The 19,748-nt window shown below is 43.4% G+C and overlaps 1 protein-coding gene across 2 annotated transcripts in view; it reads left to right on the forward strand.

Annotated features, from left to right (window-relative positions):
* Positions 1–3,296: 3,296 nt before the first annotated feature.
* The window catches only part of SLC25A12 (solute carrier family 25 member 12), a 65,566-nt gene continuing 49,114 nt past the window's right edge, over positions 3,297–19,748 (forward strand). The window contains exons 1-3 of one of the 2 annotated variants that reach the window (XM_081874517.1): positions 3,297–3,492; positions 5,851–5,904; positions 19,499–19,641. In XM_081874517.1, the coding sequence (XP_081730643.1) occupies positions 3,481–3,492; positions 5,851–5,904; positions 19,499–19,641 (209 nt within the window). In that variant the 5' untranslated portion in view covers positions 3,297–3,480. Of the gene's footprint in view, positions 3,493–5,519; positions 5,596–5,850; positions 5,905–19,498; positions 19,642–19,748 lie in introns of those variants that run through there. The other variant, XM_081874518.1, reaches the window with a different exon arrangement.

A 19,748-nucleotide genomic window follows, 5' to 3' on the forward strand; every position in this document is an offset into this window, starting at 1 on the left:
GGTTATTGTATTTTAGTGTTTTGTTGGAAGCCACCCAGAGTGGCTGGGGAGGCCCAGCCAGATGGGCAGGGTATAAATAGTAAATAATAATAATAATGATAATAATTATTATTATTATTTTCCTACAGCACGTTGCAGCTGTGTGGGTAAAGCAAGAGGGGATGTCAGCATTTCCTCCCAGCGCCATCACTCTACTGAAAAGAATTCCTTCTATATCTATGGATTGATACTGTATTTCTCTCAAATTTCTTAATTTATCGGCTCAGCTTTGAGTGAAGTCATCCTTACATACAGCCAGCAAATAAAAATAACATTGAAAGCATGCCTTTGATTAAAGCCAAAGGAATCTCTTCTCCACCCCACCCCCGTTAGGTCACCAGAGACTGAAGACCTGGAAGTCGCAAAGGATGGCTGCTCATGTTTTTTACAGTTCAGAAGTTTCCATTCATCACCTACTTACCCTACCCAGTGATCTAGCAAAATTAATGAGCTGTGATAACAAAGGAGCTTTTCTACTGCAGAGAACTTGAGCTTTTGCCAGACACACACAAAAGACTTTAGTAACCAGAGCATTTGTGATTGAAGAAACCAAGGTGTTTGTAGGAAATATTAGACTGTGATTCACAAACTGCTTAAGCAATTTGGGTGGCTGGGATCCCAAACATATGAACAAAGGAGCTGCCTTATGACTCATACTATTGGTCCATTATCTAGCCCAGGCATAGGCAAACTCCGGCCCTCCAGATGTTTGGGATTACAATTCCCATCCCAATTTCCCTTTTGGGGCTTTTGCTTCACTGTCCCAGAATTGCAATCCTCAGACCATTTCATAGTCAAGAAAAGCCAAAGGGACAGAGGATTAAAAGAGGACATGTCCTTTGCCTGATACAATTTTTTGACCAATGTTCCAGATCTGGGTCATCCGTATTTATATGTACATGAATAGCTAGGATCAATAACAGCTGCAAAAACAAACAGGAACAAGGGATGATAGCTGCACAACAGACACATTTCTCCATGGGTTTCAGCTATATCCTGTGTTCATACTTGGTTGGAGAATGGGGAATTATTACTTATTTCTGAGTTAAATTATTATTATTATTTATTGAATTTATATACCACCCTATACCCAATGAACAAGCAATAGCCCATTGGCTCAAAGGCCATGTTTGTGTGTGTATATATGCATATGTATCCAGCTTTGGGCTCATTTGACAAAGGGCAAGATATAAGTACAAATAAATAATAAATCCTCCCTTCCTCCTTCCTTAGACGTTGGATGGCCATCTGTCATGGATGCTTTATTTTATTTTATTTTCCATATTTTTCTTTTTGATTTTCCAAAAAAAAATTAAACAGACAAACAAACATAAATCTTAAATGTACTTAATCCAAAATTAGTAACATGTTAAGTGACTTCCTCGAATCCCCCTGGCTGAATTTCAGTGTATATCATTATCCAAAACCAATTTTCTCATAAAATTAACTTAATCACTTAACATCTTTCTTTCTTTCTATTTTAACATTAAACATATTAATCTCTAACATTACATATTTAAATCCTAAGCCTATCTGGTATTTGAAAGTTTTTCTAATTAAATTATCTTAACATATTTAACTAAATAGTCTTTAAATTATGTCTATTCCTCCTGGTATTCCTCCTCCTTCTGGTCGCGGACTCTTCCAGTCAGGTCGGCTAGCTCCAAAAAGTCCATCATCTTCATCTGCCATTCCTCCACTGTTGGGACTTCTTGTGTTTTCCAGTTCTTAGCTAACAAAATTCTTGCTGCAGTTGTGGCATACAAAAACAGTCTAACATCTTTCTTGGGCAATTCCAAACCTGTTAGTCCAAGAAGAAAGGTCTCTGGTTTCTTAATAAATGTATATCTCAAGAGGTATAAATGTATATCTCAAGATTTCAAGAGGTGGGACTTGTTTTCCAAGGGAAAATGTAGTGGCAGCTTGGAAGGGTGAGCAAAAATGCACCACTCCACTTTTCTTGGGGAGGGGTGTGTGGAGACACCACCAGCCACCCCAATTTCAGTCCAAACTAAAAACATCCAGCCACACCTGTAGCCAAACTGATGGCACAGCCTGCACATGTTTGTCCCTGGCTCCTCCGTGGGCCTTTGGACTTGTGCTTGTTGGCATTATTGAGAATTAAAAACACATACACAGGAGAAGTCCCAAGTCTTTATCCAGCCCCTCACCCTGGTCTCCCAGCAGCCACCCTAGGATGGGAACATGATACGATAACATTTGGGAGGATAAACATGATAACATTTGGAATGAGTTTATACAAAACATAGTAGGCTATTAGCATTTACATAAGCACTAGGACAATAACACTATACCAATTTATACAGGAACATATGGAAATATTGTATATTGCTTTTGGGGGGTATGTTTTCGTTTTCATATGTTATCTTTGTTGTTGTTTATTTATTGAGTTTATATACCACGCTGTACCCTGAGGTCTCAGGGCGGAAAGATCACAACATATATAATCAGAATAAGAACAACAACCCAATAACACCCCCCCCAGAAAAGAGCCACATTTTAAAAGGGTATATAGGATTTTGTTGCTTTTCTCTCACTTTTCCTTCTCCTCCCCATCACTTTATTTCTTTTTAACTGAAACCACCTTAATAAAATACAAATATTAAAACCAGGATGGGAACAGGGAACATTTTGGGGGGAGTATTTGTTTTTTTTTGGGGGGGCAGCCCAGGTATAAGCCCCGTCCCGCATAATCAATCATCTGAAGAGTTGCACTGCGCACTATTGAATGGCAATGCCCATCAACATAGGGGGGGCCTGGTCCAATATATGATATGAAATGATTGATATGATATAAATCCACCATCCTATATCTATCTATCTATCTATCTATCTATCTATCTATCTATCTATCTATCTATCTATCTATCATCTTTTTTTGGGGGGGGTGGCAGAAGACTCCTCGGCCCCTAGGAATGGGCTCCTATGGATGGGAAGTCCAGAGAGAAGGACAACGATCTCTCGCCCCGCTTGCTGTTCCCAGTCTCCTGCCTCCAAGAGGGACCGGCAGCGCGGAGATTCCTCCCCATGGCAGCCACTACTGCTAAGGCTTCCCTTGGCGAGCCGGTGGGGAAGAGACAGAAAAGCAAAGGAAAAAAGAAAAAAAAAACAATTTCGGGGCCTCTCTCTCTCCCACCCCGCCGCCGCCCAGCTCCCTCCGCCTTTGCTCTTCTATGGCGCAGCTGCGCTCGTCAGAATGCGGCGCTTAGCCTTCCGCGCCGGCGCGCCTTCCAGAACCGCGCAGGCCGCGGCGGCCCTGGCAACGGGGTCACGGCGGGACAAGCTCCCGAGCTCGGCCGGGGATCCTCATTAACATAGGCCCCGGCTGAGGCCGCCGGGCGCCGGGCGGGGTGTCTCTCCCGGAGACTCCTCCTCCTGCCCTCCTCCTTTTCCACCGCCATCCACTTCCCCGAGCTCAGCATGGCGGTCAAGGTGACTCTCCTCCTCTCGGCTTCCTGCAAATAAGCGCGGCGGCGGCAGCAGCAGCAGCCGGTTTGCGCCGGCGGCTGCGCGGGGGAGAGGGGTCGCGGCGCGCGCGCGGGTGGGTGGGTGGATGTGGGGGGCCCGGCCCCCTTCCGCCTCGAGGCCACAGTGGCGGCAAGGGCGGGGAAGGGGGGTCCCCCCAAATGTTGGCAAGGGCGGGGTGAGGGCGGCTGAAAGGCGCCCCTAGCGACAAGGGAGGGAGCCCCAGGAGGGCATAGAATAGATAGATAAATCAATTATATATCTATATCTATATCTATATCTATATCTATATCTATATCTATATCTATAATCTAATTGCCAAGAGTGTCTCAAAAATCCCGATTAGCAACCGGTTTCCCATTGCCCTATCTGGGCTCAATCTTGCCACTGGTGGGTTCATCTTTCCCCCCCTCCCTCAGTTCGCATGTGTGAAATGGGCTTCAGAGTAACTGGGCGCAGTGGGATGTTTGTTACCTCAGACTGGTCAAAAAGTGGGTGGGGTGAGGTGCTTGGCAGGGTAGGTAGCCGTGAGGGGAAAGATGTGGGGGGGTCATAGTCTCTCTTGTTTGCCTGGACCACGGTTCTGCGAAGCGTCTCCACCTGCAAAAGCCCTGTTTTCCCTATCTCAACTAAGCTATGTAGGATTTTAGGTGAGATCCCTTCATTGCAAGGGGTTGGGCTAGAGGATGCTCAGGGTCCCCCTTTTCCAACTCTGCAGTTCTGTTACTCTGTGGTCAAGCCCATTAGTGCAGCTGATCAAAGCAGGGCAAGTTAGGGATGCTTTTGTGCCCCCATCTTTTTAAATCCCCCCAATGATTTGCCCCCTAAATCCACTCACTCGGTTCGAATGAATCTGGGCTTGTTTTCTCTCTTTGGGAGCTCAGCATGGAATTCACACTAGGGAGTGGTAAATTAGGCTGTAATCCAAATCGGGCCTAAGACTTCAATGGGCCTTACCTCCAAGTAAGTGGGGTTAGGACTGCAGCCTATGCTGTTCCCATAATATTCTTCAGCGATCTGTGTATACACTTCTATTTGGTCTGCATCCAGGGCACTCCCCCCAGCACTGGTTTGGGAAGTAATGTACACACAACGGTAGCCGCAATCCATATCTGTCCGGTTGTTTCTTATGAAATATTGCATTTTGATGCATTTTCTCTCCTCCCCCCCGGCTGCCAAACCAGTTTTGCTCTGAATTGAGAAAAAGAATAACCAGGCTGCATTTTAAGCTGGGAATATGTACACAGCCGTGGGCTATTAGTGTATGGATAAAGGAGGCTTCAATCATCCATGCAGTGTCTGGGTTGTGCTTATTTTGGAATGATTAATTGCAGAGTGTGCAGATGAACTCTGAGGTATGTGTTAAAAAATAAAAACAAGGCTTTGCCCTCGCTAAGCAATTTAGGCCTGAGGATAGCGGAGGCCTTGTAAGGCCTGTGATATCCTTGAAGACAGGGAAGGAAGGCAGCCTTTTCCCCCCACCGATGTAAAATAGAGCTTGTTATGTCACACTTCCTGGGACACGAGGCTGCATAGGCAAGTAAATGCTTTGCATTCCATCTTTCTGTAGGTGTGGGAGGTAAGGTGGAGCCCTCTCCTTGTCTAGCACTTACGCAGTTTCTTAGAAAGGCCTGTCTTTTTGAGGTATAGCCACACAGCAGTTAAGCAGTGTTAAAAGGAGGAGAGTGACATGAGGAAAGGGACTGTTAATTGGGCTAGATAAGGTCATAGGTGTGCCTGCTCCACCCAAGGTTTGCTAGAGGTCAGTCTGGGGATCAGAGGTCCTATGTAGGTTTTAAGAGTGTTGTAATTCATCTCCAAGAACACACCACATGCAAAGTAATACATGATATTCTATTGCACATGCTAAATTGCAATGGCTACCGGATCTTGTTCCGGGGGTGGGGGAGGTTAGTTTATTTGCAGAGGGCTACTTGCGCTTTCTGGCATGCACAATATGCCTTCACTCTTGTTGTGACTTTTTGTAGGAGAGCAAAACTGTTTTCTGATTGGAACACTTCTGTTTTATCTTCTTAGCTTCATTATCTGTTGTTTTAGTTTTCTTCTTGAGTTAGTAGGCTCTGTTTCTCTTTCCCTGGCAGTTCCTCCCGAGTTTGACAGCTGTCATGAGGCTTGCAATTGTTTTACTGTTCAGCAACATAAACATGTGTCTGAATGTCTGGCACTCGCTCTATCATTTAGATAAGAGACTTGATATTTATTACTCTTTATCTGCATAGATTGCAGTTCAGGTTTCCCTCTTTGGTAGATGAGTAACCCGACAAGCGGAGCATTAACCTTCCCCCTTCCTTCTTGGTTTTGTAGGTTCAAACAACCCGGAGAGCAGATCCGAATGAGCTTCGCAACATATTTTTGAAGGTAAGCGACTGTTTTTTTATGTTGTCAGAGTTCTATATTTTTAGCTTTAGTCATTTCCCATGCTTTCTTGGTATGCTGGGAAATGGTGCATGTATTTCTGCAAAGGGCTCTCTCATTCTTTGCTATGCTCAGCGTGATCCTGGAAGTGGCACGTCAGTGGCACTGGGATTAGGACCGCTTGGGAGCAGCCAATGAGGCCATCAGCCTGACTTTCCTGTTCACACGCTAGGCAGATGCAGTGACCACAGGGTGTTTCTGTAGATCTGGTGTGGGAGGGGAATCAGTGGTCCTCAGCTTAATTTCTTGGCCAAATTTCAGAAACCCTCCTCAGGTGATCAGTTCAGTCCTCTGGGAAGAGTGTTCTGTCTCCCCCAGCAGCCTGTTTAGGAGAGGGGAAGGGAGAAAGAATGGGGACCCCCCCACACACACTTTTGGCTCTGGCCCTGCCCAGCACCAGCCCACAGAGATTACCCCCCAGAGGGAATGCGGCCTTGAACGGAAAAAAAGCAACACTCCTCCACCCTCAGATCTAAGAGGCTTCAGAGAAAGATAGGTATTCTCCCTACCTGAGATTTGCACATCTTAAATTGCTCTGGGGTCTAAATTTTTATTAACTCCGGAGGGTTGCACAGCTGCATAGGAAAGCATTTTTAAGCTAGCATGTCCTTTTACATGCAGTATTTCCCATTTTATGTCTGCACCCCATAGCATATTCTTAATGGCACTGCCTAATATGTAGATATGTATTTCATCACTTTTCTGTATTGGTGTAAAGTAAATAACATGTAGTGACTTAAATGGAGAGATGTTTTCTGGAACTCAGGTTGTTCCTGCTTTCAGAACTGGGGTGCGGAGAAGAAATGGAGGCACCTTTTGATGATTTTTCTTGTTGAGCCCCCTGTACTCCTCCAAAATCTGCTCCAGTGTGTGTTGGGGGGGGGGTCCAGAAGGTGGTAGACAGTAGTGGTGGGCTGCGGTGGGAAGGACGATCAGCCAAAATTGCCTCCCCTCCTTCTGTCTGCTGAAGTGAAAACTCTTTTACTTCCATTTGCAGATGAGCAAATCTGCATTTGAGGCAGTAGGTGTCAAAACGAGAATATAAGGTTGTGTATGCACCATAAATTCAGTGCATTTAAAGAATCATGGGAACTGTAGTTTGCTAAGGGTGCTGGGAATTGTAGCTCTTAGAGGAGTAAACACCAATTCCTGGGACTTTTTTTGTGAGAAGTCATGTGCTTTAAATGTATGACAATGCATTGCCAAAGTTTCAAATGATACTAATTTAGTTCCTTATTTCTGAAAGAGCAGAACATTAGCAATGTGTTTTAATACAGCTAAAGTTATGCACTTCTAAACCTATTTATTGCAGTGTGCACAGAGAGCCAGTGTGGTGTAGTGGTTAAGAGCGGTAGTCTCGTAATCTGGGGAACCGGGTTCACGTCTCCGCTCCTCCACATGCACCTGCTGGGTGACCTTGGGCCAGTTACACTTCTCTGAAGTCTCTCAGCCCCACTCACCTCACAGAGTGTTTGTGGTGGGGGAGGAAGGGAAAGGAGAATGTTAGCCGCTTTGAGTCTCCTGAAGGGGAGTGAAAGGCGGGATATCAAATCCAAACTCTTCTTCTTCTTCTTCTTCCGTTGAAATCATGGGGAGTTTTTTCATTTTGGCTGGGCCGTGCTTTTAATTGTGCCTATGTGTTTATCGACTTATTCATGACTCGGTGTGATGTGCAGGTTTGAATTTCTCAGTAGCGCAGCTGGGAGCGACCTTGTTTGTAATTCCTTGCAACTCGATCCATTGCGTCAAAATACAAAGCGCCTTGTGCTGAAACCACAGCAGGTTTCACGGGTCAGTTCCCTCTTGCTCTTTTGATTATGCAATGCTATGATCCCTAAAGGGTGTGCATTCCTGCCTAAATTTGGCTACCCTTGGAAATGGAGGCAAGTGAAGGTGAAGATCATTAAGTGAAACACAGTTCATATGACCATTTCCAGAGGGGTAGCCGTCTTGGTCTGCCACAGCAAAGAACTTTGTAGCCCATTAAAGGGTAACAAGTTTCATTAGGGCAGAAACAGTCCAAGTATAATGCCCAGATGCAAATATATATACATCTGAAACGGGGGGCGGGGAGTTTAAAGCAGTCAGGAGCAGACTTTGATGAACTTGTTGCTGCTGTTTGCTTTATTTATATGCTATTGTGTTGGATATTAAAGTGATGGCAGTGTTTGTTTGTTTTTTTAAGGCTATTGTGATTATTATGAGTCGCTTTGAGCTCAACATTTGTTGCTGGAAAAGCAGAATACAAATATCAAATCAAATCAAACAATAGCTCATGTGCTCACTTTTTTTGCCTCGAATGTAATATTTATGTCAATTTCTCTGTATATCCATGATGTGTCTTATGAAGTGCAATTTATTATGCCCAATACCTGTCGAGTTGGATCAAAAGTTGAAGTGAAGTGGGATGCATGCCTTGGTGATTGGGATTCCTGAAGTGAGGTCAGAAAATTTGAAAGGAAATCGGTACTTTTCATGTGATGATTAAATATTATGTTTTGTTCAGCCTTTGGAATTTGTGTGTTAAAGTACCGTATTTTTCGCCCCATAGAACCCACCGCCCCATAGGATGCACGAAGTTTTTTGGGGGGGAAATAAAGGAAAAAAAATTATTTCCCCCCCCCAGGCGCTTGTGGGGCCGGCAGCGGAGAGAAGCGCTCTTCTCCCCGCCGCCCGCCTGCAGACCAGGTCCGGGGACAGCGGGAAGATGCATTGCGCCTCCCAGCTGTCCCCGGAGCTTGCGGGGCTGGCAGCGGGGAGAAGCGCTCTTCTCCCCACCGCCCGCCTGCAGACCAGGTCCGGGGACAGCGGGAAGACGTGCTGCGCCTCCCAGCTGTCCCCGGAGATTGCGGGGCAGGCAGCGGGGAGAAGCGCTTTCTCCCCGCCGCCCGCCTGCAGACCAGGTCCGGGGACAGCAGGAAGACACGCTGCGCCTCCCCGCTGTCCCGGAGCTTGCGGGGCTGGCGGTGGGGAGAAGCACGCGTCTCCCCGCCGTCAGCCTCCAAACCACATCGGGAGACAGCGGGATGGCGGCGTTCCACCTCCCCGCTGTCCCCCGACCTTGTGGGGCTGGCGCTGCAGCTCTCCTGAAGCCTGGAGAGTGAGAGGGGTCGGTGCGCACCGACCCCTCTCGCTCTCCAGGCTTCAGCGAAAGACTGCATTCGCCCCATAGGACGCACACACATTTCCCCTTCATTTTTGGAGGGGAAAAAGTGCGTCCTATAGGGCGAAAAATACGGTAAATGGCAGGATTGAGGAATTGTTATGAAAAGCTGCATATAGGCACAATACAAAGCTGATCTGAATAAGGATAAAATAAATGGAAAATATCATTTTTTAAACAAACAAACAAACAAACAAACAAACAAACAAACAAACAAACAAACCCTGTCTTTATTCTTTCTCTCTCTCTCTCTCTCTCTCTCTCTCACACACACACCTATTGCTCTGTGATTTATAGCTGTCTCCTTCTTGTGACAAAGGCGACATCTAGATCCCTTAGTCTAATAATACACATTTGAGAGCTTTCTTAAGCAGTCCGTTTAGAAAGTTCAGGCTTCCCTCGCACCATATCAATTCAAAGCAACCTTTCCCAAGCTGGTGCCTTCCCATCATCCTCAGCATGCATGTTGACTGGGGCTGATGGGAATTGTATTCCAAAACATCTGGAGAGCACCAGTTTTGGGAAGGCTGCTTTAAAGCGCCTCCCTGCTATCAAAAGTGCCTCCTCCTTAGACTGTTGACTCTGGGTGTCCTCTCCCTTCTTGGGGCTGTGGCAAGTGCCCGGTGTCTGAAACCTATGGCTACCCTATGCCAGGCATAGGCAAACTCGGCCCTCCATATGTTTTGGGACTACAACTCCCATGATCCCTAGCTAACGGGACCAGTGGTCAGGGATGATGGGAACTGTAGTCCCAAAACATCTGGAGGGCTGAGTTTGCCTATGCCTGCCCTATGCCCTAAAGAGTCAGGCGGTTTGCCAGTCTGTTGCTGCCTGTGAGATTTGCCACCCTGTGTACCTCTGTATCCACCATACACACATTGCTGAATCTTTTCCTCCCCTCAAGTCTGTCATTTTTAAAATTTTACTTTTATTTCTATTTCGTTTTTCACTCAAATGAATCCCAAAGCGGCTCACAAACAATAAATAATAAGAACATGATAGAACTCCCCCCCCCCCCCCGATAAGCCATGCTTTTCTTGGCTCCTCAACCATTTGTGCCGTTAAGTGTCTTAATATTTCATCTGCATGGGAACCCTGACTTCGGTTACATCTATAAATAAGTAGATGAATAAATGCCCACCATGCGTTGCTAAAGTACTTGCAATTCACTTCAGTAGAAGCTGCACTTGCAATTCACTTCAGTAGAAGCTGCACAACAGGGGAGGTTGTTACTTCAGAGACTACCCTGGTTTGGTGACTGTAAAAGTCCTAAAATACTAAATAGTTTCAGGGAAAGAAAGAGGAGAGGAATCGAATGTTAAAAATGTAAACTCCCCCTCCCTGATTTTTTTTTTTTTGGTAGGATTTCTGGAAGCTGATTTTTAACATTTTAAATAGTTGCAGAGTTATTGTTGGGTTTTTTATGGTTAATTTTCTTGTTTTGATTTGGCCCACAAACCCTTTTAGTTAGAAGTCAGTCCTATTGCATTAAAGGAAATTTCAGAAACCAATTTGAGTCTCGTTCACATAAGAATCTTCTTATTTTTGTTGTTGTGATGTTGGACAACCTAAGATAAGATATAAAATGCTATTTAATTGTCAGATTGTATAATAAAACATATTTCATATATGAAAACTGTAAGCCTTCATTAGATAAATAATTTTCTACTATGAATCTTACACTGTGAATCTTATTTCTTAGGAAGATTTACAAAGCCTCCTCTTTCCTCTTTGTGATTGCGCTCTGAAAACATCTCTTCAGAAGGATTGTTACGATCAATTTCACTAACTTATATTTGTACAGTTTTATGGAGATTAAATTTTTTTTTTTTGCTATATTTGTCTTGTTTTTTGACTTGTGAGCTGCTTTGGAGCAATTATGCACACAAATTAATTTTGAAAGCAGAATACAAACGAGTATATAAAAAAGCACCAAATAAACAATTATTACCTTATAAAACAATTGATTTTTAGTCGGTGTGCTAATAAGATGATTAAAAGCTGGCTGACGCAAATCTGTACCAAATACGCTGCACACGAATGGCTTAATTATTTTCTCAGGCTCCAGCAATTTGTATGGTTTCCAACACCATTCTAAATCTTACGACCTTTTCTCAGAGTGTTTTCATTAGTTAGCAGTGCAGAATTTTACCTGTGGAAAATAGAGAATTTTTTTTACTTTTCAGCTCAATTTCCAGCTAGAACTCAATGACACTTGAATTCAACAACACTTATTTCACGTCTTACCAGTGGCTAGAGTAGTCTGTCCCTCTTTGGTGGGAGATAGTTCAGCTTATGTACACCAGGAAAGTGTTACTGAAAAGCCCTGGCACAAATAAACAAATTAGTCAGCTGAAATCCTTTTTTTAAGAACGCAAAGAGAGCCCTCCTGGATCAGACCACAGGCCCGAGCCTTTCTGTTCTTGGAATGGCCAACCCAATGTCTCAAACAGAGCTTAAATGCAACAGCACATTTGCCACTTGTAATTACCAGCAACTAGTACAGAGTCAGGTACACGGGTGGCACTGTGGGTTAAGCCTAGGACTTGCCGATCAGAAGGTCGCGGTTCGAATCCCCGCGACGGGGTGAGCTCCCGTTGCCCGGTCCCTGCTCCTGCCAACCTAGCAGTTCGAAAGCACGTCAAAGTGCAAGTAGATAAATAGGTACCGCTTCGGCGGGTAGGTAAACAGCGTTTCTGTGTGCTGCTCTGGTTTGCCAGAAGCGGCTTAGTCATGCTGGCCACATGACCTGGAAGTTGTACGCCGGCTCCCTTGGCCAATAAATTGAGATGAGCGTTGCAATCCCAGAGTCGGTCACGACTGGACCTAATGGTCAGGTATCCCTTTACCTTTACCTAGTACAGAGCCATGTCTTGACCAGTTGCCCATAGTACACTGCTGAGGTCTAATGCACTTGTTTGGCAAAGCAATTCCACAGAGTGGACTCCACAGCAGAGAATAGCCCTAATCCTAGTTGACACCAGCCTCTCCTAACAAAGTCTGACCTGGAGCAGGGCCTTGGATGATGGTTGGAGCATACAGGGAGGAATGTATGGAAGAAGGTACCCAGGTTTCAAGCTGTTAAGGACTTTAAAGTTTAACACCACTGCTACTGAAAGGGAACTTCTGTGAAACTCAGCTTGTGAGTGGAAGTACAGTCATACCTCGGGTTAAATATGCTTCAGGTGGAGCGTTTTCAGGTTATGCTCTGCAGCGACCTGGAAGTAACGGAACGTGATACTTCTAGGTTTCGCCGCTCACGCATGCGCAGACGCTCAAAATGATGTCATGCGCATGCGCGGAAGCGGTGAATTGCGACCCGCAGACGTGGGTTGCGTTCGCTTCAGGATGCGAACGGGGCTCCAGAATGGATGCTGTTCGCATCCAGAGGTACCACTGTACTTTGCACATGCACAAAACTTCTTTAGGTGCCATCATTTTTTATTAGTTATTGTACAGTGGTACCTCGGGTTACATCCGCTTCAGGTTACATACGCTTCAGGTTACACACTCCACTAACCCATAAATAGTGCTTCAGGTTAAGAACTTTGCTTCAGGATAAGAACAGAAATCGGGCTCTGGCGGCACAGCGGCAGCAGGAGGCCCCATTAGCTAAAGTGGTGCTTCAGGTTAAGAACAGTTTCTGGTTAAGAATGGACATCCAGAATGAATTAAGTACTTAACCCAAGGTACCACTGTAGTCTGTAGTAATAATAATAATAATAACTTATACATACAAACATGCTTTCATACATACCTCGCCCATCTGGCTGGATTTCCCCAGCCACTCTGTTTTTTTTTAATAAATATTTATTAAAGTTTTTAAATATAAATGCACAAAAAATAAACAGTCTTACTTCTATCACAGACATAATTTCATCACTTCTTTGGACTTCCTCACGTCTCCCGCTCCCATTTACATCGTTAAAAGTTTTTTCCAAACAAATTATCAACTTGTTTACAATCTCATGTCCACTCATTCAAATATAATCTAGCACTTCTTCCAAAAAATTTTGTATTTTCTTTAGTCTCACTTATCATCAAATTTCAAATCTAATTTAGTGGTGGCCAGTTTTTTATAATCTAGCATCCTTCTTAGCATTCAACCAAATTACAATGTTTTTGTAGATACTTCTTGAATTTCTCCCAGTCTTCCTCCATCTTCTCTTCTCCCAGGTTACGGATTCTGCCTGTCATCTCGGCCAGTTGCATATAGTCCATCAGTTGCATCTGCCACTCTTCCAGTGTGGGTAGATCTTGAGTTTTCCAGTTTTTTGCGATGAGTATCCTTGCTGCCGTTGTTGCATACATAAAGAATGTTCGGTCCTTCTTTAACACCTTCTGGCCGACAATACCCAGAAGGAAGGCCTCTGGTTTCTTAGTGAAGGTATACTTAAATACCTTTTTCAGCTCATTATATATCATTTCCCAGAAGACCTTCACCTTAGGGCATGTCCACCAGAGGTGAAAGAATGTTCCTTCGTTTTCTTTACATTTCCAACATTTATTATCAGACGAATGGTATATTTTGGCAAGTTTAACTGGGGTCATGTACCATCTATATATCATTTTCATTACATTTTCCTTCAGAGCATTACATGCGGTGAAGTTCAGCCCAGTGGTCCACAACCTTTCCCAGTCCTCAAACATAATGTTATGCCCAATGTCCTGTGCCCATTTTATCATAACCGATTTGACCATTTCGTCTTGTGTATTCCATTTTAACAGCAAGTTATACATTCTAGATAATACCTTAGTCTTTGGTTCTAACAATTCAGTTTCTAACTTCGATTTCTCCACCTGGAACCCTAACTTTTTATCATTTTTAAAAACTTCTTTAATCTGAGCATAATGTAACCAGTCTCGCACCTTATCCTTCATTTTCTCTAAACTCTGCAATTTCCAATTGTCTCCATCTTTTTCTAATATTTCCCAATATTTTGGCCATTTAGCCTCCATATTGGGTCTTTTTAGGGCCTTAGCCTCCAGAGGTGAGAGCCACCTTGGAGTTTTATTTTCCAGTAAGTCTTTGTATTTTGTCCAGACATTAAACACTGCTTTCCTGACAATATGGTTCTTAAAGGCCTTATTGATCTTAACTTTGTCATACCATAGGTATGCATGCCAACCAAAAGCATTGTTAAAACCTTCCAAGTCCAACACGTCAGTGTCTTCGAGAAGTAGCCAGTCTTTTAGCCAGCAAAAAGCTGCGGCTTCATAATACAACTTTAAGTCTGGCAGGGCAAAGCCCCCTCTTTCTTTCGCATCTGTTAATATCTTAAACTTAATTCTGGGCTTTTTGCCCTGCCAGACAAATCTGGATATATCTTTCTGCCACTTCCGGAAGCACTCCGTTTTGTCCACGATCTGTAATGTTTGAAACAAAAACAACATTTTTGGCAATACATTCATCTTGATAGCAGCAATTCGGCCTAACAAAGAAAGCTTCAATTTTGTCCAACTATCCAAGTCTCTCTTAATTTCAGACCAACATTTTTCATAATTATCCTTAAATAGACTCAGGTTTTTTGCTGTTATGTTTACCCCTAGGTATTTTACTTTTTTAACCATAGTTAGTTCTGTTTCTCTCTGAAACCTTTCCGACTCTGTATCTGTCAAATTTTTTCCCAACACTTTAGTTTTCTGTTTATTTAATTTAAATCCTGCCACCCGACCAAAATCCTGTATCAGTTGTAATACTCTTTTCGTACTAGATTCTGGCTCCTGCAGAGTCAAAACTAGGTCATCTGCAAAAGCTTTCAATTTGTATTGTTTCGCTCCGACCTGAATCCCTTCCACCAACCGGTCCCCTCTGATCAAGTTCAAGAGCACCTCCAGAACCGAAATAAATAACAAAGGGGAAATCGGGCAGCCTTGTCGTGTTCCTTTTTCAATTTTGAACTCTTCTGTGACCACATTGTTAACTATTAGTTTAGCCTTTTGTTCTGAATATATTGCGTCAATCCCATTCTCAAACCCCCGTCCCACTCCCATTTCATTCAAATTTCCCTTCATAAATTTCCAAGAAATATTGTCAAAGGCCTTCTCCGCGTCTATGAAAATTAACACTGCTTTTGTATTTATATCTGTTTGCAAAAGTTCCAAAACGTCAATAATGTTCCTAGTATTTGCAAACATATGTCTGCCTGGGAGAAAGCCTGCCTGGTCTTTATGAATTACTTCATTAAGAACTCTTTTAAATCTACTTGCCAAAATGTCTGCAAATATTTTGTAATCCACATTCAGAAGGGAGATGGGACGGTAGTTTTTAAGTTGTGTCTTTTCAGCTTCAGATTTTGGTATCAATGTGATAAAAGCTTCCTTCCACGATTCCGGCGCCTTCTTCCCTTCCATAATTTCATTACAGACCTCCATCAATGGTTGGATCAGATAGTCTTTTAGTGTCTTATAATACTTGGAGGTCAGACCGTCTGGCCCTGGAGATTTGCCCAATTGCATGTTCTGGATAGCTTGTTCAATCTCTTGCTGTGTTATTTTGTTGTTCAGGATTAATCTGTTTTTTTGTGACAACTTTGTTAGTCCATTTCTTTCCAAAAATTGTTTAATCTCAACCTCATCTTGCGGCCCTTGAGTGTATAATTTTTTAAAGTATCTCTGGAAGCACTTTCTAATTTCCATGGGGTTCTGGATATTTCTTCCTTCAATTTCTAGGTTTGTAACTGTATTTAGTTTCTGTCTCTTCTTCAACTGCCAGGCTAGCAGTTTCCCACATTTGTTTGCCGATTCAAAAGTTTTTTGTTTCATTAATTTAATCTTCCATTCTATTTCTTGGTTTATCAATTTGGAGTATTGAGCTTGATACAGTTTAATTTCTCTCAGAATCGGCTGTGACTTCGGATTTGATCTTAATTTCTTCTCCAATTCTTTGATTTTCTGCAAAATCTTATCCTTCCTTTCATTTTGTGTTCTTTTCTTTACAGTGTTCTGTTGTATCAAGAACCCCCTCATGACAGCTTTGCTTGCGTCCCAGATAGTTCTTTTTTCCACCGTAGTGTTCATATTTATTTCAAAATAATCCTTTAGAGTTTTTTGGGCCTTCTTGACAATCTCCTGATCTCTAAACAAGCTATCATTCATCTTCCATCTAAAGGAACCGGTTGGCAAAAATGTCATATCCATCTTCAGCGCATTATGGTCGGAGCAGGTCTTTGGGCAGATTTCCACTTTTCTGACCTTGGGTGCCAGACCTCTAGATATCCATATTTGGTCGATTCTTGTCCAAGTCAGTTGGGCTTCAGAGAAGAATGTTCCCTCTCTTCCCAGGGGGTTCTTAGTTCTCCAAATGTCAATCCAGTCCATATTGTCTGCCATTTCAAAAAAGGTCTTTGGCAGTCTGCCGTCTTTTGTAACATTTTGATTTTGTGACTTATCCATGTTTGTCGATACGACCCCATTCATATCTCCCATCATAATGATGTTGTTGTAGTCCAGATAGTCCAGCATAATCTCATGCAACTTCTTGTAAAATTCCGATTTCCCGTCATTTGGTGCATAAATTCCTAATATCAAAATCTTTTCTCCTTGATATTGTATCTCAATTCCTAATATTCTTCCATGTTCGTCTTTGAATAAGAATTTAGGTGACAGGCTCTCTTTTGCATATATCACCACTCCTCGCTTCTTTACTCTGTCCGAAGATATGAATTCTTGACCAAGTCTTTTGTTTATTAACACCTTTCTATGGAGCCTAGTCACATGTGTTTCTTGTAAGCAGATAATATCCAATTGTTCTTTTTTTAATATATGAAAAATTTTCCTCCTTTTTTCCGGGATGTTGCAGCCATTTATGTTCCAGCTCAAAAGTTGCAGAGACATCCTGAATAAATCTGGTTATTTTTCAGGGGGTGGTATCTTATTCAAAAGATCTTCAGGGTCCAAGGGTGCAGGTACCTCTGGTGTTTCAGGCCCTGGAAGTTGGTCAATTCCTTTGTGAAGGTCCTCTCCGTATACGTTCAGAAATTTATCTCTATCTTCTGATGTTCTGATTTTGATCTTCTTCCCTCTAAAAGTAAAAGATAGTCCTTGAGGAAATTCCCACCTAAAGATGATTGAATTCTTCCTTAGTAGTCTTGTCAACTCCAAATAGTTAGATCTAAGATCTAGCAGTTGTTTAGGAATATCCTTGTAAATCTCAATTCTTTTGTCCAAAATGTCCAGTGACTTTCCGTAGTGTAGGCCCAAAATCTTATCCCTTTCCTCCTTTGACCTCAGTATTATCAAACAGTCTCTGGGCTTCTCTTTCTTTAGGAGTCTTCCGAGCCTAAAAGCCGAAACAATTTTAAAATCCTTTTCCTCTAAACTCCAAAATTTGGAAAATTCTTTAGTCAAAAACTCAGCTAGGTTGCCTTCTTCCACTTCTGGTATTGCTCTTATCCTTAAATTGCTCTCCCTGTTCCGCAGTTCAAGCATAGACAAATAGGTCTGATGTTCACCTACTTGTTTGCAGAGTGGTCTTACCTCTTGTTCTAAATTTTCAAGTTTTTGGCTGGTATCTTCAGCCAATTTCCGATTTTCCCCTGCAGCCTCCTTCAATTCTGCAATTGCTTGAGTATTCTGTGCAACTTGTCCAGATAATTTATTTAAACATTCTGTGTTCTGCTCAATTTTATATGTTTGCTCATCGGCTTTCTTGTCCAAAGATTCTACTTTCTTGTCCAAAGATTCCAATTTTTCAAAAATTTTCTCTAAAATAGCAGTGCTTGCCCCTGAGGCCATATCTTCCAGTTGTAATTCCTCAGTTTCTCCCTCCCCTGCCCGAGGCAGAGAAACAGGCAGAGAGACAGCTTCCACCTCAGAAGGCAAAGTAGGCACAGATGATCTACGTGCCTGTGAGGCTGCGGTTAAAGTTGTCAAAGTTGTTTGTTTAGTTCTTCCTCTCCTTCTTGTACCACTCATTCCAAAGTTATCTAAAAGTCAAGGTCAAGCTGAGTTGTTCCCATGAGAAAGCCACAGCCCAGATGGTAACAGTCAGCAGAGGGCCGGGAAAGGGAAAGTAAAATAAAAGTCACTGTTATAGGTCCCAAATCCTCTAGGGGGAGTTTAAAATATTTCAGGAAAGAAAAAAATTTCAGTTAAAATAAAGTCAGATTTCTAAGTCCAAGAACCTTCAATAAAGAGATTTTTCAGCAGAGTTGAGGTTTAATACAGCAACAGTGTTTCTGATGGTGCAAGCTGGTAATCCAAATGCCTTAAAGTAGCAAGTTCAAATTCTCTCAGATTGTTTCAAAGTTCAGATTCAAAGTATCCAAACTGCAAACTGCAAGCTGACAGCTCAGTTTCTCAGGCAGCTCCAGCGCCTGGGGTTTTTAGTTAGAATGTAGCTCCAAAGGGAGAAAGATATCCCCGTATAAATTAAAATATAAAAGTCCAACACATAAAGTTATTGTTCCACTTTGAATAAAGTTCAATGGGTGCTCAGATCAAGTAATTTAAAAGATCTCTCTTTGCCTCCACTCCTCCAGCTCTTTGCGTTCAAGTTCAATGGGAGCGGAAGACGGACTTCCTGTTTTTCGTCACTCCGCTTTCAGCCAAATTTAATATTTTAAAGTCCCAAATTGCATACAGTCAGTTATTTACTCACGAGTTGTTGTTTTCAGAGCATAAATTTCAGGAAGAAAGGTCAGCGCTCACTGGCAACAGCTACGCGGCTTCACTCCGCCGATTGCGGAACGACCCACAGCGCCGCAGCCTCCTCCGCGATCCGGAGCCCCTTACGGGGTTCCTTCAACGTTTCGGTGGCCGCTGCTGGCGCCCGCCGGGTCCCGGGACCGCAGGCTTCTGCTGCCTGCGGGTTTCCGTTTCGGGTCTCCGCTGCGCCGTAGCGGACGACCCTTTCTCGAGCGGAGCTTCCCTTCCCGTTAGGAAAGGGCAGCCATTGCCCTTCGCGCCGCCTCCGGAAGTCCTTCCCCAGCCACTCTGGATGGCTCCCAACAAATATTAAAAACACAATAAAACATCAAACTTTAAAAACCTCCCTAAACAGGGCTGCCTTCAGATGTCTTCTGAAAGTCAGGTAGTTGTTTATTTCCTTGACATCTGATGGGAGGGCGTTCCACAGGGTGGGCGTCACTACCAAGAAGGCCCTCTGCCTGGTTCCCTGCAACCTCACTTCTCGCAGAGAGGAAACCGCCAGAAGGCCCTCGGGCTGGATCTCAGTGTCCGGGCTGAACGATGGGAGTGGAGACACTCCTTCAGGTATACAGGGCTCAAGCCGTTTAGGGCTTTTAAAGGTCAGCACCAACACTTTGAATTGTGCTCGGAAACATACCGGGAGATGTATTGGGCTATTGCCTACTCTGAAACAAATACTAACAATTTAGACAATCGCTATGTCCTTTTTTGTCTTTGCTGTAGTATGCCACTGTCGAACAAGATGGAGAGCATTACATGACGCCAGGCGACTTCGTGCAGAGATACCTGGGACTGTATACAGACCCCCATTTCAATCCTCAAACGGTGCAGCTGTTAGCAGGAGTGGCAGATCAGACAAAGGATGGGTGAGGAACCAACCATTACATTCCTAACAATTGACTGGAAATTATGTTGCTTAGGCTACAATCCGAAGGTGAGAACTGCACGCAGGCATAGCTTTCTCTTGGAAGTT

This window comes from Podarcis erhardii, assembly GCF_964252035.2.
Source record: "Podarcis erhardii genome assembly, chromosome: 1".
Classification (NCBI taxonomy): domain Eukaryota; kingdom Metazoa; phylum Chordata; class Lepidosauria; order Squamata; family Lacertidae; genus Podarcis; species Podarcis erhardii.